Source organism: Delphinus delphis, chromosome 6 (assembly GCF_949987515.2).
Source record: "Delphinus delphis chromosome 6, mDelDel1.2, whole genome shotgun sequence".
Taxonomy (NCBI): Eukaryota; Metazoa; Chordata; class Mammalia; order Artiodactyla; family Delphinidae; genus Delphinus; species Delphinus delphis.
In genome coordinates this window covers 20,460,244-20,486,434 of record NC_082688.1, presented here as the reverse complement: position 1 = coordinate 20,486,434, position 26,191 = coordinate 20,460,244, and the positions used below count along the sequence as shown (strand labels likewise).

The window sequence follows — 26,191 nt, the reverse complement described above, 5'->3', positions numbered from 1 at the left end:
CTATAAGGTTTGGTATATACCTTTTGAGCCTCATCTTCCACCTCTACCACCCATACTATACGCTATGATGGTCGAAACTGCTTGCAGCTCCTTGGCTCTTCAGCTGTCACCTGTGAATCCTTGCATAGTTGTTCCCTCTGCCTAGGGCTCCTTACTTCCCTCACCTATCTCTGCCTAACTATTTATCCTCAGCTTACAGGCCATCTCCCTCTCTACCCTCAAGTCTTGCCTACCATTCCTGTCTTCCTCCAGACTGAGTTGGCCATCTTTCCTTTCGTGCTTACAAAGACCACACACTTTCCCCAGCCTAGCATAATTTCTCATTTGCTTGTTTTTCTCACGTGACTGGGAGTTCTGTGTGGGCAGTGACTGATTGATTACACCTGGATCTATTGCTGGTGTCTAACCCGGGGTCTAGCACAGCGCTGCAATAAAACATTCCAAGATGATGTCAGTGCCCTGTATCTGCACTGTCCAGTACCTGGCCCCAAGCCACCTGTGCCTACTGAGCACCTGAAATGTGGCTAGTGCAACTAAAGAACTGGTTTTTAAGTTGTATTCAATTTTAACTTTAAGTAGCCATATGTGGCTAGTGGCTATGGTATTGGACACCGCAGTTCTAACACATAGTAGATGCTCATTGAGTCTTTTTGGCATAGTTGTATTTTTTTCTTCTCTTCCTTTTTTTTTTTCTTTTTAAACAACCACTTCTGGTCATTACGTTCACTTCTCACCCTCCAAATACTAATGCATATAAGGATGGATGTGATCCTCTACGATGTTAAGATTTCTTTCCCCTGGTTGTATTTTTTTCTTTCTTTTTTTAAGCATTGAGTATTTCTGAATAAAAAATGAAAGAGGGGGACAGGCATGGACAGCCGATTAGGACACAGATGGAACGCTGTGGGTGTAAGCAACATAAGCTCACGTACCCCCTCCTTCCCCTTCACCTTTCATCCCCTCGGCTTAACTCTACCAGTGTCTCGAACTCTGCCTTGTATAAATATAATCCTAGTTCTTGGCTTTTTACTGCCTGAGCTGGTTATTCTCTCCTGGACTTGCCCAGTTTGATATTGTCTCTCCTCTGAAGTGGGCTGGTCCTGAGAGCCTTCTGGAGACAAGATCTGGTCTCATCCGGTCCCTTCTGGATCTGCTCTGGCCAGAGCAGAGAGGACTCTCTCTCCTCAGGGGCCTGGACTTCACCACATGTGGTCTGAGGCTGTCTGCACTGGCAGGCTGCCGAGTCCCTCTTAAAGGTGACAGCTGAGGCTGGTTGTGCTGTGAATACATCACAGGAGAAAAGAAGTCACAGTGTTGAGAGTCTTTTTGCCACTGCTGGAAACCATGCAGACCCCAGTCAGATGATTTCCAGCCCTGACACCAGAGACACGCAGGCAGTCAAGGGCTGGGTCTGCCATTAAAGAGCAGGCCTGCGGGAGAGTAAAGGCCGGGAATTGTCCTTTCCAATAGACTTTCCCAAATGTTCACTACTAAAAAGTTAAAAAAAACAAAAGACCAAAACCAAATGTCATAAGCAAGTGAAAAGTCATATTATAGAGCAGAATGTACAGATAATCCCAATTTTTAAAAAATAAATACGTTCCGGACTTCCCTGGTGGTGCAGTGGATAGGAATCCGCCTGCCAATGCAGGGGACATGGGGTTCGATCCCCGGTCCAGGAAGATCTCACATGCAGCAGAGCAACTAAGCCCGTGCGCCACAACTACTGAGCCTGAGCTCTAGAGCCTGTGAGCCACAACTACTGAGCCCACGTGCTACAACTACTGAAGACTGTGCACCTGGAGCCCATGCTCTGCAACAAGAGAAGCCACCGCAAGGAGAAGCCCGCACACTGCAAAGAAGAGTAGTCCCTGCTCACCACAACTAGAGAAAGCCCACTCACAGCAACGAAGACCCAATGCAGCCCAAAATTAAATAAATAAATAAATACTTTCCCACCTATGTCATGTAGTAGGAGCTAATGAATATTTTATCATGTGTGAGGATCTGTAAATATACTGGTAGCACCGTTTCAGAATGTAAATTGTGTACGGTTCTTTGGTGAGGGGAGAGAGCAGAGTTCATGGTATAAAAGGAAATTTTGCCCTTGCTTGTCCCTCTGTATGGAAAGCTCCTTCCCCAGATATTCTCACAGTTTGCTTGCTGTCTTTATCTAGGGCACAGTTCCAGTGCCACACCTTCAAGAGACCTCCTCCATCATCCTCTCTAGATCAGCACCTCCGTCAAGCCCTCCTTCCTATATCACGTGAGTCTTTTTCGTAGCTCTTATCACTTAACAACATTATATTACATATCCATGTGTTTTATTTGTCCTGGAGAGTAGACTTTGTTCTTCTTACCTATTGTATCCTCAGTGTCTTAAATATGGCCTGGCACATAGGTAGATGTGCAATAAATCTGTTGAATGACTAAAATGTAACAAAGGTGTCCATTCTTCTCTGTCCCCTGCTCACTGTGTCCTGTCTAGGCAAGCCCTAAAGTTCAAATTCAGCCCTCCCCCTCCCACCAAGGCTCCAGAGGTCACCTTAGAGCAGTAGCTTTCAAACATTTTTGATCATGACCCTCAGTATGAAATATATATTCAATCCCCAGTGCTCACTGAAACAACCAAAAAACCCTTACTATGAGCAATGTTTTCTGCTTCCTTTCATTCTTTTCTTTTCTTTCTTTCTTTCTTTCTTTCTTTCTTTCTTTCTTTCTTTCTTTCTTTCTTTCTCTTTCTTTCTTTCTTTCTTTCTTTCTTCCTTCCTTCCTTCCTTCCTTCCTCCCTTCTTTCTCTTTCTCTTTTTCTCTTTTTTTAAAAATAAATTTATTTATATTTTATTTTTGGCTGCGTTGGTTCTTCATTGCAGCGAGTGGAGGCTACTCTTCGTTGCAGTGCGCAGGCTTCTTATTGCGGTGGCTTCTCTTGTTGCAGAGCACGGGTTCTAGGCGTGCGGGCGTCAGTAGTTGTGGTGTGCCGTCTCAGTAGTTGTGGCTCACGGGCTCTAGAGTGCAGGCTCAGTAGTTGTGGCGCACGGGGTTAGTTGCTCCGCAGCACGTGGGATCTTCCCGGACCAGGGCTCAAACCCAAGTGCCCTGCATTGGCAGGCGGATTCTTAACCACTGTGCCACCAGGGCAGTCCTCTTTTTTTTTCTTTCTTGTCTCCACCGTCTTAGGGCAGTGTTTCTAGGAGCAGCCAGAGGGCACATTTGTAGCCTAGTCTCAGCACAACTGCCACAAATGCAGATTCCTGGGTCCATGACAGACCTGTGAATGAGAATCTTACTGGGAAGTCTGTATGCTTAACTACCCCTCTCCCCTGACCACTCCAGGTGATTCTGAAGTCTGATAAAGCTTGAGAGCCACCACTTGGGAGTTTATGAGTATCCTGAGGCTTCCCATGGGGACATATGTTGGGCAGGGCCTGATACACATTAAGGGAAGGGGCTGATCTTCCAGTTCCAGTCTTACTCAGCCCCTGAGTGCTGGAACACATGATTCTAATTTTATGAAAGTAAATTCATTCCCACCTAAGCCCCTTTCACTGTCTAGTCCCTCTGCCTGGGAGCACTTCTGGGGATTTTGTCCCTGCTTTCCTGCCTCCAGTCCTCCTAGGGTTACCACAGCTCTAAGGTCACACCCAATGAAGGGGCCCCACTTTCCCCAAGGACCTTAACCTCTTCTTCTCCCCCTGCTCTCCCCAGTCTCTTTTCCCTCCACACAAAATCACCTTCTGTTTTATGTTTAATAGCCCTCTGCTGCTTCAGCCCTTAGAATAACAACAAAAAATTCTAGCCACAATGTCTGGCTCATTTCCATCTCCATCCCCAGATGAGGGCAACACTGTTACAAGGACTTCACCCTTCCACTGGGATGCACTAGAAACTTCTTTTCATGCCAGGAACACTGCACCCCCTTAGCTGAAGAATCTTACACAATTTTCATCCTGAAAACTTGCTACAAGTATATTTACAGATCCTTACATGTATAATAAAACTTTTATTAGCCCCTAGGATATGCCATATACCCAAGCTAAGCACTTTGCAGATAAGAGCCCATTTAATTCTTGAAGCAGCTGTCAGGGATAGATAGTATTATCACCCCCATTTTAGAGATGAGGAAACTGAGGCACTAAATAATCTGACCAAGTTCCCATAACTGTAAGTGGTGTAGATCTGGGGCTGAAGCTGTAGGCGCTGAGAGAAGGGAAGGATTCTCTTCTCTTTGTAGAGCTGTCGCTTAGAGGGGCCTCGGGGTTGAGGTGCCTGAGCCCCAACATGCAGCAGGATGTAGTGATGTGTTTCTTTAGCATTTCATTCTTACAAGTGCCCAGTTTCTGAACTCAGAATACCCTCTGTCACCCGAGGCCTGGCCCCTTCTCCCTTTGGCTGAGTTCTCTCCTCAGCCCTCTGCCAAGACCTCCTAAAGTAGAGGTTGGGGGCTGGGGAGCTGCACTCTCCCTGTATACCCAGGCAGACTGGTCTGGATCCCTTGCAAAGGGTTCTTTCTGGCTTTAGATTCCGTTATCAAATCCTAAGAAAAAAAGCCCCAGGACAGCTCAGGTATTATTAGCAGTAGTTCCTTCTGGGGATGGGTTTTTCATCCATGTGCTTATTTGCACATTCTATTTTCTTCGGTAAAGATGCATTACTTTTTTCAATACTAGTTAAACAATTTTTTTCAAATTAAGAAAACTTGGATGTAAATACTTTGGGGAAATCAGCCTAACACAGATGTTCCTCCTTGGGCCTTGATATGCAATTTAAAAAGTATGAATCATATTACCACAAGTCAAAGTGCCTGAGTTCCAATCACACTACTACCAAATAGTAACTGTGACCACCCCCCCCCCCCCGCCCCCGGCAAGATCCTAAATCCTCATAAAAATGGGGATCATAGTAGTACTTTCCTTGTACTATTAGCAGACTCTTAGCACTTGCAGCCACTGTCTGAGCTCCAGATACTGTTTTGTGTTTTAGTTCATTTAATCCTCAGCACAAGTCTGTGAGGTAGTTACCCACATAATGCCCGTTTTGCAAGTGAGACACTGGAGGGTACTGAGCCAGTAAGCAGCTAAATGGGATTTGAGCTCACACAGTCTGACACCAGAACCTACCTTTAAACAACTTGTTTAAAGTTGCCTGTCAAAAGGAGCTGTTGTATTACATGATGGAATGCTTGTAAAGCGCTTAGCAAAATCCTAGCACTTAATAAGTGCTCAATTAATAGTGCTCAGTTTCCTACAATCACATAATATTTTGTGTTTTATGTTTATTATAAAACAAACACACACAAAACGCGATTTAATTCAGCAAAAAATCTAAAAGACTGCTGAAGCGGGCGGGGTCTGTCCCGGAGTGGGGGCGGGGTGCGGGCGGACGCCCACCCGGCTGCACGAGCCCGGCAGGAGGAAGAGCCGCGGCCAGCGTGCCGGGCGCTCGGCGGGGCCCGGGGGCGGGGTCAGGGAGGCCCCGCCTAGCCGCCACCTGCGACAGGTGGAGCGCGCGGCGCCGGGCGCTCGGCCATGTCAGTGGAGAGTGCGGGGCAGGGGCCGTGGCCCGGGCCGGAGCAGGGGCCGGGGCCGGGGCCGGGGTCCGAGCCGGGGTCCGAGCCGGGGTCGCTCTGCCCCGAACACGGCCAGGCTCTGAGGTGGTTCTGCTGCTCTGAACGACGGCCCGTGTGCGCCGCCTGCGCGGGACTGGGCGGCCGCTGCCGGGGGCACCGCATCCGCCGGGCCGAGGAGCGCGCGGAAGAGCTGCGGGTGAGCTGACGTGGGAGCTGGTAGGCGGCGGGCTCCTCTGGAAGAAGGGGGCACCGGCGGGGAGGCGCTGGGCGAGACCCAGCGGGGACCCAGCAGCGGGTCCGGGAGTCCAGGCTCCGCAGTGGCACTGGCTGTAGAACGAGGCGGTTAAGGGTGTGGCTTCTGGAGTCCGGCTGACCTGAGTTCGATTCCCACCTCCATCAGGTCCTCCCTGTGAGTCTCGTAATCTCTGAGCCTCAGTGTCCTCACTTGTAGTTTGGGGGCATTTATTAGAGTTTTTGTGCGATGGGGCTGGCCTTGGGCAATAAAGGGCTTCACTGCTCCAGTTGCCTGGGACAAGATGTTCCCCAGCTTCCGCCCCGTTAGTAACTTGATAAAACTCGGCCCCTCCTCGCTCCTTTGCCCCTCGACTCAAAGCCCCTCCCCTCATCCACCCTTCAGCCTTCCTGGTAAGGTGGTTTCTTTTCCGTTTCAGGATTGGCCTGGACTGTACTTCAAGCCGATTTCACTTGGGTAAACGGAGGGGGCGGGGAAGATATCGGGAGGTTCCTACTGGAACCCTTCACCTAGGGTTTCTTTCTCCCCACCTCCACTTCCAGCTTGGCTCCAAGCTAGCCACCTTCCTGTCACCAACCTCCCCTGAGATTGGAGAGTCAAGTCACCATGGGGCTTCCTGCCTCCTTCCACCCCAGCTGTGGTCCCTGGGGGTTTCCTTGCAATTTGATTACCCTGCTTGATTCTCCCAACCTCTCCCTGGAGTTCTGCCCAGCTGTGAGGCCAGAGGGCTCAGACTGGACAGTAATAAACATACCTGACAGGGTGCTGGGACGAGGGATTCAGTTATTCAATGGCACCTGAAGGCTCCTGGTTGGTCCTACTTGTCACCACTTTCCCCATAGTGATAATGAAAATAAGCTTGGATAATGTGGTATAATGAACTTGCACAATGGATAGAGACTTTGCAAGTTCCAAAGCACTTAAATATCCGTTGCCTCATTCCAACCAGACCTTTGAAGCAGCGGCCCTACATTTTACAGATGGGGGAACGGAGGCCCAGAGAGGGGAGTAACTTTTTCAAGGTTCCTATTGTTCAGGGCCTGAACCAGGGGAGTCATTGACTAGGCCAGAGAAAACCAACTCTGCTTCAGTGGTTGGAGGGAGGAAGTGATGCTAATGGGAGTGAGAATTTAATAAAACCTTAAAAAAAAAAGTTTCCATCAAGGCTGAATCTGAGTGGTAGGAGTGAAGGCTGGGCCAGGGTGGCAGGTCTGCTGCTTCTTTTGCAATGCACTCTGCCCTGGAGCAGGGCGCCTTCCCTGAATCCTGCTGAGGCCCTTAGCATATTCATCTTCTTTTCCTGGAGGGATATGTGTCTTGCCCTCTCTCCCTCCAATTTTGAGTAGACTGGCTTTTTTGCAGGCTTCCCATCCCTCCAGCCAGCAAAGAAATTTTGCCCCAGGGCAGGATTGTTACTGAACTGGGCAAAATCAGCCCCAGTTCAACAACCTGCCTCTTACCTTCTGGATACCTGCCCTGTAGCTTTTCAGAAGCTAGTCTCAGTTCCCTCGGTCCTACGGTGTGTGGTGACCACAGCTTCCTTCCAGTCGACTCAGTTCTTTAACTGTGTATTTGGACCGGTGAAGTGTAAGACTGATTCCTAATTGTGGTTGGAAGGATTTGCAAGAGCTGCCTAGAAGAGACAGCTGAGTGGCCCTTTGGCAGATGGAACTGGGGCAATGCTCTCAGGGGAAATGGTGGAGGAACTGCCGCTTGGAAGGGCTCCAGTTGTTACCTGGAGAAATGGAGTAGCAAAGCAGGGGCCTGGCCATGTCTCCTTGGGCAAGTAACTTCTCTGTGAGCCTTGGCTTCTTCATTTCTAAAACTCTCCCCTGCTTTCATGGCCGATGCTCACAGCTTCGGGAGCTGTGAGCTGCTGAAACTCTTGTGACCAAGGAAGTGGGTGTTAGTCATTCAACAAATATTTATTCAGCGCCTTCCATGTATAGGAACTCTCTTCCAGGTCATAGGACATAGAGAACAAATCAAAGTCATGGTGCTTATGTGCCTGAGGTGGGGGGGTGGCAGATACCAAAAACGGTAAACAGACCCATGGTATACAGTCAGAGAGTGAAAACTCAATGGAGAAAAATAAGCTAAGTAAGGGAATGGGGTGTGGGGATGGTCAGAGAAGGCTTCTGAAGAGGTAACATGGAGTCAGGGAGCAAGAAATATATGGGAGAAGACTGCTGGAGACAGAAGAAACAACAGGTGCAAAGGCACTGAGGTCAGGACAAATTTGGTGTGTTATTGGAATGGTTAGAAGGCCAGTGTGGGGGGTGGTAGGAGGTGACATTGGAGAGATATGCAGATATGCAGAGTCCCATCAGGTAGGGCCTTGTTGGCTAAGTTCTCACTGTGGGGGTATTGGAAAGCCATTGGAGGGTTTTGAGCTGGGATGAGACTTGATCTGATTTCCTTACCAAAGGTGGCAGTGGCCAATGGGAAGGGGGGGTGGGCGGTGGTCAAAAATAAAAGCCCAGTTAGGAGACTCTAACAGCAGTTCCTGTGAGAGATAAAGGTGATCTGGGTGGAATAGCAGAAGCAGAGGAGACCAGAAGTGGCCAGAGGAGAGACAGAATAATAAAGGGCCACCAGATTTAAGGATAAAGAGGGAAGTGGGGCCACAAAAGGTGATGATGGACAGTGAAAAGTGGTAAGACTAATGTATTGGTGACTCCATCTAAGCTGAATTGTTGGAATGGAGATTCCAGGGTACGTGATCTAGAAGGATGGGAAGTGGTGGGCAGGGTGCAGGATCCTTGAAATGAAGATTTTGGAAGTTGTATAGTTTTCAATAATGATGAGGTCTGAGATAATGACCGTGGGAGTGGGTGGCTGAGGTGGGGTAAGAGGAAAAAAGTCACTGGAATGGAGTGAATGGACCAGTGTGGATCAAGCTAGTGGGAAGCAGTCGCATAGCACAGGGAGATCAGCTCAGTGCTTTGTGACCACCTAGAGGGGTGGGATAGGGAGGGTGGGAGGGAGGGAGACGCAAGAGGGAGGAGATATGGGGATATATGTATATGTATAACTGATTCACTTTGTTATAAAGCAGAAACTAACACACCATTGTAAAGCAATTATACTCCAATAAAGATGTTTAAAAAAGAAGAAAAAAAGACACCATGGGTGTCATTTGTGTTGCAGAACAAGATTGTGGACCAGTGTGAGAGGCTGCAGTTACAGAGTGCTACCATCACCAAGTATGTGGCTGACATCCTGCCAGGGAAGAACCAGAGAGCAGTGGTACGTAATTCTTCTGCTTTCCCTCCTCCTCTGGGCCCCCTCCTAGGATAAGACCTCAGCCTTAGGGGCTTGGACAAGTCTATGGTCCCTTCCCAACCTCACAGACTCATTGTGCTGTTAGCAAAGTTGGATGCCCAGGAAGGATGGTTTCCCCTCTCTCTGAGCCTTGGTTTTGCCATCTGGGCAGAGTGGATTATTCCCAGCACATATTTGGTACAAAGACTCCGATAGAAGATGACTTGCTTCAGGTAAAGGATCAGGAAGGGTAGCATTCCCTTACCATCTTAATTATTTTGTGCTCAGCCCCAGTATTATAAAATAACCTGTGGATTTTACATTGCATATTCTTTATGACAATCTTATGCAGTAGATGGTAGTAACATCCCTGTTTTCAGATGGGGAAATGGGTCCCATAGAGTTTAAATGACTCACAGCCTCCTGCCAGAGTCAGTTCTCTGAGCTGGGTCTTCTGACGCTCAGCAGGTGATCCCTCTGCAACACCTCACTGCGGATCCTTTATTCAGTTGACTCATTGCCACTGCTACATCTTTACTCTCAAGTATGCCCTTCAAGGGCAGGGGCTGTGAATTTCTTCCTGCACATCCCTCCCTCATTCCCCCAAAGTACATGGAGCAGGCTTGGCACTGTTTTAGTATTGGGCTGGCCAAAAAGTTCGTTCAGGCTTTGCCATACCATCTTAGGGAAAAACCCAAATGAACTTTTAGGCCAACCTAATTAAAAAAAAAAATGATTTTGATTGCAAGGAACAGAAGAACCCAGTTGAACTGGCATAAGCGAAACAGAATTTCTTGCCCTGATACAAGAGTCTTTCAGAACCTAAAGGGGACCAGAACCAGGAACGAGGAAGCTGCTAGAAGTCTAGGCGGCTCTTCTGTGTACATCTCTGCTTTTCTCTGCACGACGATTTCTCCCTCTCTCACCCTCTTTTTCCTCAGTCTTTTTATTTTCTTGTCTTAAATGCACTGGCTAAGACCTCAGTACAATGTCAAATAGAAGCTTTTGTCGGGGAATACTTACAACATTTTGCCATTTATTTAATTATTTAACAAATCTCTGTGAGCACCTACCACACACCAAGCACTGTTGGTCTATGTGCTAGAGATTCCACAGTGAACAAAACATTCGAAAGTTTCTGTTTTCATGAAGCCTACATTCTAGTCAGGGGAGAGGGGTAATAACAAATAAAATATATGCTATATCAGAAGGTGATAAGTGCTATGGAGAAATATAACAGGAAGGGGGATTGGTCATGTTGAGGATGGGGGTTGTAACTGCATATGCTGTGATCAGGAATCACCTAGTTAAGAAGATTGATATTTGCACAGAATTTACGGGAGGTGAGGGAATGGATCATATATCTGGGAGAAGAGTGTTCCAAAACGGGGGAAAGGCAAGTGCAAAAGCCCTGAGGTGGGGGTGTACCTGGCAAGTTGGAGTAGCAGCCAGGAGGCCTATGAGGCTGAAGCAGAGTGATCCCACATGCCACAGGGCAATTAAGCCTGCGTGCCACAACTAGAGAGCCTGCGTGCCACAACTACTGAGCCCACGTGCCACAACTAAGACCTGACACAGCCAAATAAATAAATAAAAAGTGGAAACAACTTAAAAAAAAAAAAAGCAGGGGTCCAAGGACTGAGCTCTAGGGCACTTCAACTTTTAACCATTGAGAAGATAGGAAGAGGCAAAGTAGACCAAGAAGTAGCAATCAATGAGCTAGGAGTAAAACTAAGAGTGTTGTGTCCCACAATAGGTTTCAAGGAGGTGGAGGAGATCATTGGTGTCAAATGTTGCAGAGAAATCAAGTCAGGTGAGAAATGAGAATGGACTATTTAGTAACATCCTCATCATTGGAGATCCTGACAAGAGGAGTTTTGTAGAGCATTGCCTTGAAAGTTTGATTAGCGTGGGTTTCAGAGAGGATAGGAGAAGAGCAATTTGGGATAGTTGGCCTAGATGACTCTTGAGGAACTTTGCTATAGAAGGGAGCTGAGAAATGGGATGATAGCGGAGGGGGATATGGGATCAAGAGGGTAATATGTTTGCTTTGGGTTTTTTTTTTTTTTTTTTTTTTTGTGGTACGCGGGCCTCTCACCGTCGCGGCCTCTCCCGTTGTGGAGCACAGGCTCCAGACGCGCAGGCTCAGTGGCCATGGCTCATTTTATTTTACGTTTTCTATGCTTTTTTTCTTCCTTTCCTCCCTTCTGTTGAGTTAATCAACCCCTCCTCCCTCCTTTTTCCCTGTGCTAGCTTGAAAGTTATACCTTCTATTTACAGTCTATTTTCGGTCCCCTTAAGATTTTAACACAAATAAATAATGTCTAAAATGAATCAACCCGAATGATACAAGTACCATAAGAATGCTTTCAGTCAATAACCCCTCAGGTCTTACATGTCGTTGTCCAATATTTTAGTTAAAGTACATCTTTTAATAATTCCCTCATTCATAGGAAATTTTCCATTTTCATTTATTTATTTATTTAGGCTGCACCAAGTCTTTAGTTGTGGCATGTAGGATCCTTTGTTGCAGCACGCAGAATCTTTAGTTGCAGCATGCAGGCTCATAGTTGCCACATGCGGGCTTCCCAGTTGTGGCTTGTGGGCTCCTTAGTTGCAGCATGCATGCGGGATCTAGTTCCCTGACCAGGAATGGAACCCAGGCCCCCTGCACTGGGAGCATGGAGTCTTCCCCTGGACCACCAGGGAAGTCCCAGAAGTTTTCCATTTTTGATCAGAGAGGTCTTTATTGTGCTCTAATTTTTGCATGATGGTTTAGATGAGTATAAGATTCTAAAGTAAATCACAAGCCCTATTCAGGGCAACTAGTTGAGTCCTCAGCTCTTGATTACACCAGTTTTCAGTTTCCTCTCTACTTTTGGACTCCAGGGAATTTCCTTTCCCGAGCTGCCAGAGTAGCTTCACTTTTTTTTTTAAATTTTATTTATTTATTTATTGGCTGCATTGTGTCTTCGTTGCTGCGTGCGGGCTTTCTCTAGTTGCGGCAAGCGAGGCTACTCTTCACTGCGGTGCATGGGCTTCTCACTGCGGTGGCTTCTCTTGTTGCGGAGCATGGGCTCTAGGTGCGCAGGCTTCAGTAGTTTTGGCTCACGGGCTCTAGAGCTCAGGCTCAGTAGTTGTGGCACACAGGCTTAGTTGTTCCCCAGCATGTGGGATCTTCCCGGACCAGGGCTCGAACCCGTGTCCCCTGCATTCGCAGGCGGATTCTTAACCACTGTGCCACCAGGGAAGCCGTAGCTTCACTTTTTTTTTTTTTTTTTTTTTTTTTGCGGTACACGGGCCTCTCACTGCTGTGGCCTCTCCCGCTGCAGAGCACAGGCTCCGGACGCGCAGGCTCAGTGGCCATGGCTTATGGGCCCAGCCGCTCCGCGGCATGTGGGATCCTCCCGGACCGGGGCACGAACCCGTGTCCCCTGCATCGGCAGGCGGACTCTCAACCACTGCGCCACCAGGGAAGCCCCTGTAGCTTCACTTTTAAAAAGGATGTTTTGAGCTATTTTCCCAGCACTTCTGTGTTTTGTTCTGGGAGGGATTTTAGTTTATTCAGGCATATCTTTGGTGAGCAAAGTTTTCTTTTTTCTCTGCTATTTTTTTCTGGGAATGACTCAAGAAACATGTTGAAATTGACTGCAGGCTTCTTGTCTGGGAGTATCTGGTGCATATTGGGTCTGTCCTTGATCCTGATCACAAAGTACAAATGTGGCTGCAGAGACCCACCCATGGGAAAGGCACTGAAGTGGCATAGAGAGAAGAGCAATACCTAATGTAATCAAATATTTATGTGCTGGGCCTTGTTCTATTTACTTTATATGTATTAACTCATTTAATCCTCACAATAGCCTTATGAGGTTGGTACTATTATTATCCCCATTTGACATATTAGAAAACTGAGGCACAGGGAAGATAGTAATATGCTCAACGTTCCACAGATAGTAAGTGGAACAGCTAAGATTTAAACCAGGCACTGTTTCTACAGCCTGATTTCCTAACCACTGCGTTATGTTGCCTCAAAAGAACACTGGAGTTGGAGTCTGAATCTCTGGGTTCACTTGGCCATTCAGTTAGCCACTCTCTCTTCTCCATTGGGCAAATTGTGGGTCTCAGTTTCTTCTGAAGCAGGTCTTCAGGGGCAGGGAATGAGGAGAGCTGCTGGCTACCTGTGACTTTCTGGCATGAAGGAAACAGTTCTGCTCTCACCTGTCTGGCAAGAGTGCAGGAGCTGCACGCAACAATGCCTTTGAGGAGGATTGGTTACCAGATGGCATTGGTACAGGGGAATAGTGTTGGACTGAGAGTCAACAGAACTGGGTTCTAGCCCCTGCTCTGCCATTGGCTTGGCATGTGAGCACTACCAAGAGATTTTTTACTGGTTGGAAGGAACTTTCCCATTCAGTCATTCAGTAAATATTTGAGCACCTACTCTGTGCTAGATGCTGTGCTACCTGCTAGGGGACACATGTTAACTTCATTGACTTACAACTGATTTCAGCCCTCCTGCATGGAAGGTGAGAATTCTATCATGGAAGCAGTTAGAATGAACAGATTTGGGAAGTAATGAGCTTTTTGCCCTCAGCCATGGCCAGAGTATTAACTGGACTACTGTTGATGTGCATGCTGTTGATGGGGAAGACTTTTTAGTCCTTTCTGCTCTGCAATTCTATGACTCTCTGACCTTGGTCTCTTGACCTTGGGATTTCCAACTGTGAAAAGCAGGTGATTCCAGCTGATCTGTAAGTCCTGCCCAGCTCTTTCATTCTGTCATCTTAGCTCCATGAGATATGGCCTGGATGTCTGGATCTCAAAGTTCTTTACCCCAAACCACATTTGGGAAATCTTAGGGCTCGAATGGTTTAAGCACTACCTTTACTGTACCCATGGCAGACATTGCTAATCAATCTCAGCACTCCTTCCGGCTGAGCCCAAGCCCTCCTAATCTTGACTGGGGCTCTGCCAGGACTCCTCATTTTACCTTTTGTCAGAGCACAGCCAGTGCAGCACGGGAACTGGTCATCCAGCGGCTGGGTCTGGTGAGGAGTCTGTGTGAGAGCGAGGAGCAGAGGCTGCTGGAACAGGTGCACGGTGAAGAGGAGCGGGCCCATCAGAGTATACTGACACAGCGAGTACACTGGGCCGAGGCACTGCAGAAGCTCGACACCATCCGCACCAGCCTGGTGGACATGCTCACCCATCTGGATGACCTCCAGCTGATTGTAAGTCAGGCAAGGGTGAAGACACAGCCAGTTGGCCAGACTCCCCCAAGGTCTGAAAACACCGAGAATGTTTATTGGTAGGAAGTAGGTGGAAAATGATAATTTGGAAAAGGGATGAGACAGGGCAATAGAACTATATGGATTTTTTTTTTGCACTTGGTAATTGTTCTTTCAATAGTGAGCAAATATTTACTGAGTGCTTGCTGTATGCTAAGCATTGTGCTATGGGGTGGAGGTATAGGATACAGCTGTCAGCAACCCACAGCCTTATGGAAGAGACAAATGTATAGAACTGATAATTAGGATATGGAGGGATACGTGCTATGGTAGAGGGCACTACTGGGATGTGGGGCCCCTGCAGTCCAGCCTTGAGGGAGTGGTAGTCAGGGAAGGCTTCCTGAATTAAGCAACTTAGAAGCTGATGCCTGAAAGACAAGAGTCACAGCTTTATTAAAGGAAGTGGGGAGGACGAGAGAGACCAGAAGCTTGAAGAGAACACTGCACTGACAAGGGGTCCACTGCAAATACAGAGCTCATCCTCACTCCTGACACCCAGAAATTACCATGGCCAATATGCTGGTACATATCCTTTCAAAGTATTTTATATATCTATGCAGGTATCTGCAGTTCTAAGGTGGCAGTGCTCCATCTGAGTAGATGTGCCAAGCAGAGAAATGAGAATGTGGAACGACCAAGCTGTCCCGCTGCAGTTCAAGGGGGGCGGTTTCTGTGACTGTCCCAGATTGTGCGTTTATTTCATTACACAGCTTCCATGTGCCGAGCACATTCTGCCCCAAACCTTGGGACAGTCACAGTAGAAGATTCAGAAAGAGTCCTAGCCGTTGAGCCGGTGACAGGCTTGGTGGGGGATGAAATGTTGAGTAAATATGTGATTGTCCTGAAGTGTAGCTGAGGGAAACCCAGGATGCCATGGGACACAGGGGACAGAGGGGATCGCTGATGGGGGAGGTATGTGAAGAAGGATCCATAAAGTTTTGTGCGGGGTCTTAAAGAAGGAGTAGACGTTTGTATTCTAGAGTTTCTGTCCACGTGGAGCCCTCCATGCAAGTTGATTATATTTAAGTCTTGATGACTGCCTGCTGGGTTTCTGGTGCCAAGCCTGACTCTGCTTTCTTTTCTCACAGCAGAAGGAGCAGGAGATTTTTGAAAGGTGAGTATGGCCCCCGGTATTTGCTTGGGCAGTCACGGAAACCACGGCCTTAGGCCTCTACTTAGTCCATTGCCATCAGGCCCGCTGCTCCTGGGAGGAAGCTCATGGCGGGCAGCTGAGTACCTTCCCTGAAGCTCAATGGACAAGGGTCTTCCTGCCCCTAGCTTGGAGAGCCACTTTAGACCCATGTGGAAGGGCAGTGAAATAAATAATGAGTCAGAGGCTTGCCATGGGCTTTCTTAAATATTATCCTATTAAAAAAACGTACAGTCACCCTGTGGAAGGGGTTTCCCACCCCCATCTACAGATGAGAACGCTGAGGCTCAAAGAGGGGAAGGGACTTGCCTAAGCCCCAGAGCTGGGGCTTGGACCCACACCTGACACCTGACCCAGTACTGTCTTCTCTACCTCACTTCCCCTTTCTCTGATGAAAGAATCTTTGAAATTTAAGTCTGCATTACCACTCAAAACTTCATTTTAATTATGCAATAATAAAAGAATTTCACCAGACCCTAACTGAGTTCTGAAAGGTTCTGAGATCCAAGAGCCTGAGGAAGTGACCAAGAGGGTGTAATTTTCCAGGCAAAGAAATTAAATTCTTACACTGTGTGTGTGAGATTTCAGAGCTCTACTTGGGGAGCACAGTCTATTCTTCTTTATTTTTATATTTAAGTTCAATAGCAATACATGTGCATGGGAGAAAGAAAAAATTTCTCACCAGTTTAAAACCATTTAAAATTAAAAATGTCTCCATCACCTCTTCCCAATCCTGTTCCCAGTGGTGATCAGTTTTAACAGTTAGATGTGTGTCTTGTAGCCTTTCCTGTGTTTAGTCATAGAAGAGTGTGTGGATTCTGTTTTCCTCTTAAAATTTTTTTTTGAAAACGTAGATGGGATCGTTTTATACTTGTTTTATAACTTATCAGGCTATCTATCTTGGAATCTTTCCATATCAGTACATTTATATTTACCTCACTTTTTGGAAAGTCTTTGAACTATTCCACAGTACAGATGTTCCTAAATTTAATTTGCTATCTCCTTACAATCTTTCCATGCTTCTGCTAGTCTTCTCTTTCTCCTTTATCTTCATCATCTTCCTTTAACAGTCTGCCCTCAATACCAAGCTGATCTGATTTTTGAAAAAATGTTTTATCTTTATTTTTTGTTTTGAAACATTTTAAACTTACAGAAAAGTTGCCAAAATAGTATAATGAACTTAGAAATATTTTATTTATTTATCTATTTATTTTTGGCTGCTTTGGGTCTTCGTTGCTGCGTGCGGGCTCTCTCTAGTTATGGTGAGCGGGGGCTACTTTTCATTGTGGTGCACAGGCTTCTCATTGTGGTGGCTTCTCTTGTTGCGGAACATGGGCTCTAGGCGCACAGGCTTCAGTAGTTGTGGCACGAGGGCTTCAGTAGTTGTGGCTCATGGGCTCTAGAGCGCAGGCTCAGTAGTTGTGGCGCATGGGCTTAGTTGTTCCGTGGCATGTGGGATCTTCCCGGACCAGGGCTCGAACCTGTATCCCCTGCATTGGCAGGCGGATTCTTAACCACTGCGCCACCAGGGAAGCCCTGAACTTAGAAATATTAATTGATAATATTTGGCCACATTTGCTCTCTCTGTTTCTTATCTGTCTCTTTTTTCCTGTCTGTCATCCTGTCTGTCTGACTATCTATCTATCTAATGTATATATAAAACAACTTATTCTTTTCTGACCTATTTGAGAGTAAATTGCAGAAAGCACGACTTTTAATCCCTAAATACTTCAATGTGGATCTCCGAAGAACAGACCTTCTCTTACATAACCACAGCATACTTATTTATTTATTTAATTTTGGCTGCGCTGCACAGCTTGTGGGATTTTAGTTCCCCAACCAGGAATTGAACCCGGGCCCTCAGCAGTGAGAGCACGGAGTCCTAACCACTGGACCGCCAGGGAATTCCCCCACGGTGTACTTATTAAATTCAGGAAATCTCATGTTGATGTAATACTATTATCTAATATATAGTCTGTATTCAAATGTTGCCAGTTGTACTAAGAATGTTCTTAACAGTGTTTGGATTTTTTCCCTCTGATCCATCTGGTCTTTTTAAATCTGTAATTGTGCCTTAACCTTTTATTTTCTAAACACTTTTAAAGAGTCTAAGGACAGTTTTATAGAATATCTCGCAATTTGAGTTTATTTAATGTTATCTCATGATTAGATTCAGGTTATGCATTTTGAGCAGGAATATTTCATAAGTGATGTGTCCTCAGTCCATCATACCAGGGGACACATAATGTCATTTTGTCCCATTATCAGGGATATTAGGGTTTTTTTTAATAAATGTATGTATTTTATTTATTTAATTTTGGCTGCGTTGGGTCTTCGTTGGCTGTACGCGGGCTTTCTCTAGTTGCGACTAGCCGGGGCTACTCTTTGTTGCGATGCACGACCTTCTCATTGCGGTGGCTTCTCTTGTTGCGGAGCACGGGCTCTAGGTGCACGGGCTTCAGTAGTTGTGGCACGTGGGCTCAGTAGTTGTGGCTCGCGGGCTCTAGGGCACAGGCTCAATAGTTGTGGTGCACGGGCTTAGCTGCTCTGCGGCATGTGGGATCTTCCTGGACCAGGGCTTGAACCTGTGTCCCCTGCATTGGCAGGCGGATTCTTAAACACTGCACCACCAGGGAAGCCCCAGGGATATTAATTTTTTTAATTGAAATATAATTGACATACAATATTATATTAGTTTTTTTTTAATTGAAGTATAGTTGATATACAATATTATATGTTACAGGTGTACAATATAGTGACTCAATTTTTAAAGGTTATAATCCAGTTATAGTTATTATAAAATATTAACTATATTCCCTGTGTTGTACAATATATCCTTGTAGCTTTTTTTATACATAATGGTTTATAATTCTTAATCCTGTACCCCTATCTTGCCCATCCCTCCTTTCTTCTCCCCATTGATAAACACTAGTTCTCTATATCCCTGTATCTTTTTTGTTATAGTCACCAGTTTTTGTTTTTTAGATTCCACATATAAGTGATAGCATACAGTATTTGTCTGTTTGACTTATTGCATTGATCATAATACCCTCCAGGTCCATACATGTTGTTGCAAATTTCTTTTTTTTTATGGCTGAGTGGTATTCCATTGTATATATGTACCACATCTTCTTTATCCATTCATCTGTTGATGGACACTTAGGTAGCTTCCATATCTTGGCAATTGTAAATAATGCTGCTATGAACGTTGGGGCTCATCTATCTTTTTGAATTAGTGTTTTGGTTTTTGGGGGGTATATACCCAGGAATGGAATTGCTGGGTCATATAGTAGTTCTATTTTTAGTTGTTTGAGAAACCTCCATACTGTTTTCCACAGTGCCTGCACCAAGTTATATTCCCACCAACAGTGTATAAGAATTCCCTTTTCTCCACATCCTTGCCAACATTATTTGCATTCTTTTTTTTTTTTTTTTTGCGGTATGCTGGCCTCTCACTGTTGTGGCCGCTCCCGTTGCGGAGCACAGGCTCCGGACGCGCAGGCTCAGCGGCCATGGCTCACGGGCCCAGCCGCTCCGCAGCATGTGGGATCTTCCCGGACCAGGGTACGAACCCGTGTCCCCTGCATTGGCAGGTGGACTCTCAACCACTGCGCCACCAGGGAAGCCCCATTTATTTTTATTTCCTTTGCTTTAGGAGATGGATCCAAAAAAATATTGCTACAATTTATGTCAAAGAGTGTTCTGCCTATGTTTTCCTCTAGGAGTTTTATGGTTTCCAGTCTTATATATAGGTCTTTAATACATTTTGAATTTATTTTTGTATATGGTGATAGAGAATGTTCTAATTTCATTCTTTTACATGTAGCTGTCCAGTTTTCCCAGCACCACTTATTAAAGAGACTGTTTTTTCTCCATTGTATCTTCTTGCCTCCTTCATCATGTGGGTTTATTTCTGAGCTCTCTGTTCTGTTCCATTGATCTATGTGTCTGTTTTTGTGCCAGTACCATACTGTTTCAATTACTGTAGCTCTGTAGTATAGTCTGAAGTCAGGAAGCATGATTCCTCCAGCTCTATTCTTCTTTCTCAAGATTGTTTTGGCTATTTGGGGTCTTTTGTGTTTCCATAAGAAATTTAAAATTATCCTAGTTCTGTGAAAAATGCCATTGGTATTTTGATAGGGATTGCATTGAATCTGTAGATTGCCTTGGGTAATATGGTCATTTTAACAATATTCTTCCAATCCAAAAACACAGTGTATCTTTCCATCTGTTTGTGTCATCTTCAATTTCTTTCATCAGTGTCTTATAGTTTTCTGAGTACAGGTCTTTTACCTCCTTAGGTAGGTTTATTCCTAGGTCTTTTACTCTTTTTTTTTTTTTTTTGGTATTGTATTCTTTTTGATGTGATGGTAAATGGGATTGTTTCCTTAATTTCTCTTTCTGACAGTTCATTGTTAGCGTATGGAAATGCAAGAGATTTCTCTATATTAATTTTGTATCCTGCAACTTTACCAGATTCACTGATGAGCTCTAGTAGTTTTTGGGTGGCATCTTGAGGATTTTCTATGTATAGTATCATGTCGTCTGCAAACAGTGACAGTTTTAATTCTTCCTTTCCAATTTGGATTCCTTTTTTTTTTTTTTTTTTTTTTTTGCGGTACGCGGGCCTCTCACTGTTGTGGCCTCTCCCGTTGCGGAGCACAGGCTCCGGATGCGCAGGCTCAGCAGCCATGGCTCACGGGCCTAGACGCTCTGCGGCATGTGGAATCTTCCCAGACCGGGCCACGAACCCGTGTCCCCTGCATCGGCAGGCGGACTCTCAACCACTGCACCACCAGGGAAGCCCTGGATTCCTTTTATTTATTTATTTTGTTGCCTGATTGCTGTGTCTAGGACTTAGTTTGCTTGTTTATTCACTTATTTAGTATCAATATAGACTCACTGATTCTTATTTTATTCAGTGCATTATAATCTGTTAGTACTATTATTAATTTTGATCTTCAAAATCTCTCAGATTTGGCCAGTAGGAGCCCCTTCAAGCCAGATCTTGTGTCCTTTTGACAACTCCTCATCATTCTTTGAGTACTTTCTTGCTTTCTGGCACAAGAAGATATCCTAGGCTCAACGTGTTCTTTTCCTGCCTCAGCCTGGAATCAGCTAATTTCTCCAGGGTGTCTTGGGTTTTTTTAGTGGGGAATCGTATTTAAAAACCAAGATTGAACCATTAGGTGTGTTCATTGCTACTAATGCGTCATTGCTTCCAGGCCTTCCCAGTGGACAGCATACAGAGCTAGGGAGTGTGTGTGCATGTAACTTTTTTATTCCTGAGTTTGTATCATAACTTCTAATTCCAATCAGACACCACAGGATTTTTCCTTTCCGATATATTTATTCATCTGTTCAGTCCTGTGATACATGCAATGTTGTTTGAGAGTTGCTAAACCCATAGTATGATTGACAAACCTACTAGTAGAGTTCAAGATTTGCTTGTAGTCCTTTGTGCCTTTGTGTCTTTAGACTGGGGGTTCATACTCTCAAAGTAGAGTCGGCCCTCCATTTCCATGGTTTCCCCATTCATAGATTCAACCAAACATGGATTTGAATGTTTTTGAATCTGCAGATGGGGAACCTTGGATACAGAGAGCTTGACTATAAGGGACTTGAACACCCCATGGATTTTAGTATTTGTGGGGGGTCTGGAACCAGTCCCCCAGGATATGGAGGGATGACCGTACTGTTTTCAAAACCTGTTGTTTTGGCCCCCAAGGTTATTTCCACATCTGTGGCTGAGCTCAACCCTGGCCTGCCACGGCAGCAGGTTCCCCTGCACAGACTGGGTATACTGGTCCTGGCCAGGGCCCTGCTGTGTCCCAGCCCCATTTCACTCCCGCTCCTTTGGGGTCACGAGTTTTCTCTTCTGTACCATGAGGTACCTGGACCAGCTGTTTCTCTAGACTCTGGTGTCTACGACTGGCCTCAGATTTGCTCTGATGATGATTTAGCACGGCTGACTCCAGCTCCTATTTCCTCCTCACCTGTTGGCTGGGGATTCTCCAGAGCCAGCTTCAGTGCTTTGAGGAGATGGCAACAGAGCCTCTCTTGTCCTGACCACAAGGAGCCTTTGTAACCAAAGCCTGCTTTCAGCTTTTCTAGGGCTCTGTTAACCTCGCTCCTCCCAAGCCAGAGCAGTCAGTGTCAGTCTTAAAAAAAAGAGCTCACATCTATGAGGAGACATGCCCTACCCTCTCCCCCCATCCTCTGTTTATGGACAGAGCCACAAGATTTGGGGAAGAGAGTGTGTGCTGTCACTTCTCTGCTGCCTGAGCTCAAAGGCCATCTTTGGGATTAGAGACAGTGGGAACAAGAGAAGCCACTGCAATGAGAACCCCGCTTTTAATATATTTTCTACTAAAAATCAAGCTGTCAAGACAGGAAAATATTACTGGTTTTGTTATGACAAGGGAACAGGTAAGAATTGTGAATTCATAAAGGATGAAAACACAAGACATTGTTCTCATTATACATACAGTATACATAAGCTGATTAGCTGTGGACTATTAAAACATTTAAGACGTCACACACACATGTACATTGAAACACAGGACAATTTTAATCTTTGATATGTCATAACTACCAAGAGAAAGAACATCACTGATTTGAGTCTAATTGTTTTCCTGGCATACAATCATTATATAGGCCAGGCCTAAAGCATACTGTATATTGTTAAAGACATCTTTAGGCAAATATAAACATTCTCATTTGGGAGCTTTTTCTCCCTACCCAAACTGGCTTTCTCAGAAGCCAGTTCAGAGGTCTGTGAAGCCCTGTGGCGAACCCTCACTTTGCCCCACACCCCTTCAGATTTTACTTCAAGTCAGGGGAAGGATTATGTTGAATGGTGCCTGGATCCCAGCCTGGGTTTGTTCTGTTTTTGCATGGAGGCAACAGTTGAATCCAGGTCTTCTTTTTAGCTTGGGTGCTTTCTCTGAATCTCTGTTCTTTCCTGTCAAATGGAATAACAACTGCCTCCCAGGTTATAGCAAAGATCATATGAGATTCTCTATAGAAAACAGCAAGCCCAGAGCCTGGCTGCTTAATAAATGGCAGTACTCCCCTCCTAAGCATCTTCTGTTCCCAAATCCCTTCCAACAAAACCCAGTCCCCCCTGTGAGCTGAATAGAGGTAGTTATTGGGAGCAAAGTGCTATGACTACTTTATGGTTGGGGTGATCACTGATAGTTCCTTCTTGCGTGACCCTTCGGGGCTGTTTGCATTTTAAGAGGAGAGGAATGGCTCTACCTTCTGACCACACCAGTAGATTTTGCTGCAATAGGTTTTGTAGGAAGGCAAAATTTTCTCCACGCAGGTCGGTGGAGCGGAAAGACTACGGCACAAGAGGCTCAGGTCCTCCTTCCAGTTCTGCTGCTAACTCACCAGAGACACTGGCAAGTTGCTTCCTCCATAGAACACACTGACTACAAGTTCTAATACTGGCACCAAGTATTTACCTCCCTGTAAACCGTGTGCCTTGCTGGAATTAAGGCTCCAGGGCATAGAGGGAATGCCCACCTTCTCTTTTGGCTCCACCCCCCTTTGGGGGCTCCTATGTGGGGCCTGGCTGCCATTCTTTGTGTCACCCTCGTGGGAAGAGGATTTGACTTCTGTCCCCATCCTGTATTGATCCAGATACATTTCCAGAACCTTCCTAAATCTCTTTTTTTTTTTTCTTTTTTCCTGCATAAGGACGGAGGAAGCAGAGGGCATTTTGGATCCCAAGGAGTCGGAAAAGTTAAACTTTAACGAGAAGTGCACTCGCAGCCCACTACTGACCCAGCTCTGGGCGACAGCTGTTCTCGGGTCCCTCTCAGGTTAGGAGCTGCTGGAGCCTGGCACCAGTTGGAGTAACTGGGCTTCTGTCTGTCTGGGGTTTGCTGCTGGGTCACAGTGGGGACTGGTGCATCTGGGATCTCAGGTTAAGCAACCAGTGATACTGGATGCAGGCTTGTCTATGGAGTCAAGGTTCTGGACAGGCCTGGGGCAGCTGGGCCAGGTCCTCCCTGTTTCCAGACCAGCCTGCTCTGTGCTTGGGTCTGGGATAAATCTTGTTCCTGGAAATTACGTCCTCCTTAAGTCCTGCCCTAGTGCAAGAGCTCAGTATTATTTCTTGGAAACCTAGTTTCTCTTTAAGAAGATATAATTGATGGGCAACTGGAGAGCATCTTGAGCGAGAATTGAGCTTCCCGGATTCGTCTCACTTACTAACTTAACATTGATCAGGCCAGCTAACATGGTCTCCTGCCTCCAGGAATTCCCCGAGTGGGAGGGTTCTCAAAGCAGGCTTCCCCCAAGCTAGATGGAAGCTCCCACACTGCCCGTTGTGGTATTTTCACAATTCACAGAAAGGTTAGGTTAATGGATTGAATTTTCCTCAGTTTTAATCCTCCCTCCCTGCACGTTATCCCTAAAACGTTAGTACAAGCTATAGCTCATCTCTAGATTCTGGTGTCCAGTAGTGCCTGATCTGCCAGCAGTCCCATTTAGGTAGTTGTAGGAAACTGCATATCTGATGCTTCCAAGCCTCCAGGAACCGTGTCGCTAGGACAAGTCTGATCTGGAAACTGCAGATATGCCCAACTGGAATGCGGTATGATCAGTGTTAGATGCTAAATGTAGGAACAACATGCTGGGTCTTCATTTTGCCCCTGCCACCAACTTGGTGTGTGACCTCGGGCAACTCGCTTCTCCTCTCTGGGTCTTATATCTATCAAAGTTAACAGATGAGCGTCTTGGACTATTAATAACTACTGTGGTCATGGCCACAATTTATTGAGCACTTACTAATGCTCGGCACTTTACATGCATCATCTCATTTGATCCTCACATCCACCCTGTGATAAGTCCTATTCTGATCCCCATTTTACAGATGAGGAATCTGAGGCTCAGAGAGTAAATGGCTTATCTGCCAGTGAGTGGTGAGGAAGCCCTTTGCTACGTGGCCAGGTTAGGGCTGAGGGTGGGCCTTGGGCAAGTCTGAGAATTCTTTCTGGCAGGCACGGAGGACGTGCGTATCAACGAGAGGACTGTCAGCCCCTTCCTGCAATTGTCAGATGATCAAAGGACCCTGACCTTCAACGCCAAGAAGTCCAAGACCTGTGCAGATGGCCCGGAGCGCTTTGACCACTGGCCCAATGCCCTGGCCACCACTTCCTTCCAGGCTGGGCTCCATGCCTGGACGGTGAACGTCGAGAACAGTTGTGCCTATAAGGTGGGTGTGGCCTTAGGCCAGCTGCCCCGCAAGGGTTCTGGCAGTGACTCTCGTCTGGGCTACAATGCCTTCTCCTGGGTCTTCTCCCGCTACGACCAGGAGTTCCGTTTCTCACACGATGGGCAGCATGAGCCCCTGGCACCGCTGCGCTGCCCAGCTCAGCTGGGGGTGCTGCTGGACTTGCAGGGACAGGAGCTGCTATTCTACGAGGCAGGCTCGGGCACGGTGCTCCACACCCACCACGCGTCCTTCCCTGGGCCCCTCTTCCCAGTCTTTGCTGTGGCTGACCAGACCATTTCCATCGTCCGCTGACCTTTAGCCATGGGGAGACCAGGTCTACCTCCCCACCACTCTTTCAGGCCATATTTCTACCCAGTGTCTTTTTCCCAGATGTTGCCTGTGCCCAATGGGCAGCTTTTAGGAGGGGTTCTGGGTACAACCATTAAAAGCCAGGTATCTGTGGGGAACCTGCTACTCCCTGGGCCTTGGTTTCCCAAATGCACTGTGCATCTGCCCCTCTGAGGGTGTCTTGTTCACCACTTTCTCTCTGGCATCCAGCATGGTACCTGGTGCATAGTAAGCGTGCGATAAATATTTGGCCAGCAAGTGGACGGATGGACGGATGGATGGTGGATGGATGGGTGGACGGACAGGTGACTGGATGCACGTGGTAGACTCTTCTGGAGCAGCACTGCCCCCAGTAGATGCCGTTCTCTGGCAGAAAAGCCTGTGGCTGAAGCTCGTCATCCCCTCAGTTCAGTGTTTCTCAGTCCTTTTCATGACACGGCATACAGAGGAAATGTTTTTCTAGCACAAGGACAGCCTGGAAGGGATTTAGAACTCCTGCCAGGCTGCTGTTGGCCAGAGGACTCCGGCCCGTAGGGCTGTGTCCTCACCCAGGTTTTGCATAGCCACTGGGAAGACTGAGGGGACCCTGTCTCCAGGTAGCCTGGCTGCGGCACACCCATCGGCAGTGCTGCCTTGGACTAGGCAGGGCTCCAGCCAGCACTCACCCGTGGCAACAGGGATGAGCTTTTTCCCCAACTGCAGCTGATGTGTGCTCCCAACTAATGCCTTCTCTAACATAATGTGGGGACCAGGGTGAGGACTTCAAGCCAGAAAGGGCTGAGGGAGTAAGAGGGCCAGCCTTAGGGAACATGTACATTATTAAAGGTTTTCAAAGACTGAAAATTTCTTCCATGTTCTTTGTTGGTAATTGGGCAAATCTCCCAGGTGCCAGCTCAGATCTTAGTGGTATGTTTGCTGGGAAAGGGATATCTTCCTCACCCCCATCCACGTTCTCAGGTATAGGTGGGAGGCAGCTCAGCATACACAGCTGAAAGAGCCTGGAGACAGGGTTCTGTGCCCTGCATTGCGGGGACCAAGGGCAAGTCCCTTCCTGTCTTCTGAGGAGGTCACTTTAGAACAGTGGTCCTCCCAT

At 46.6% G+C, this 26,191-nt stretch overlaps 1 protein-coding gene across 1 annotated transcript; it reads left to right on the top strand.

Moving 5' to 3' along the window:
* The first annotated feature begins 5,528 nt into the window (after positions 1-5,528).
* Positions 5,529-25,906, top strand: BSPRY (B-box and SPRY domain containing). Its single transcript, XM_060014290.1, has 6 exons — positions 5,529-5,765; positions 8,973-9,071; positions 14,087-14,317; positions 15,463-15,488; positions 23,229-23,353; positions 24,536-25,906. The coding sequence occupies exons 1-6, from the start codon at positions 5,529-5,531 to the stop codon at positions 25,060-25,062; spliced, it is 1,245 nt and encodes a 414-aa protein (XP_059870273.1). The 3' UTR covers positions 25,063-25,906.
* The last annotated feature ends 285 nt before the right edge of the window (positions 25,907-26,191 follow it).

Coding starts and splice junctions, on each gene's coding strand:
- BSPRY (XM_060014290.1), top strand. CDS start 5,529: ATGTCAGTGGAGAGTGCGGGGCAGGGGCCGTGGCCCGGGCCGGAGCAG. Junction 5,766..8,972: donor AGCGCGCGGAAGAGCTGCGG/GTGAGCTGACGT, acceptor TTTGTGTTGCAG/AACAAGATTGTGGACCAGTG. Junction 9,072..14,086: donor GGAAGAACCAGAGAGCAGTG/GTACGTAATTCT, acceptor ACCTTTTGTCAG/AGCACAGCCAGTGCAGCACG.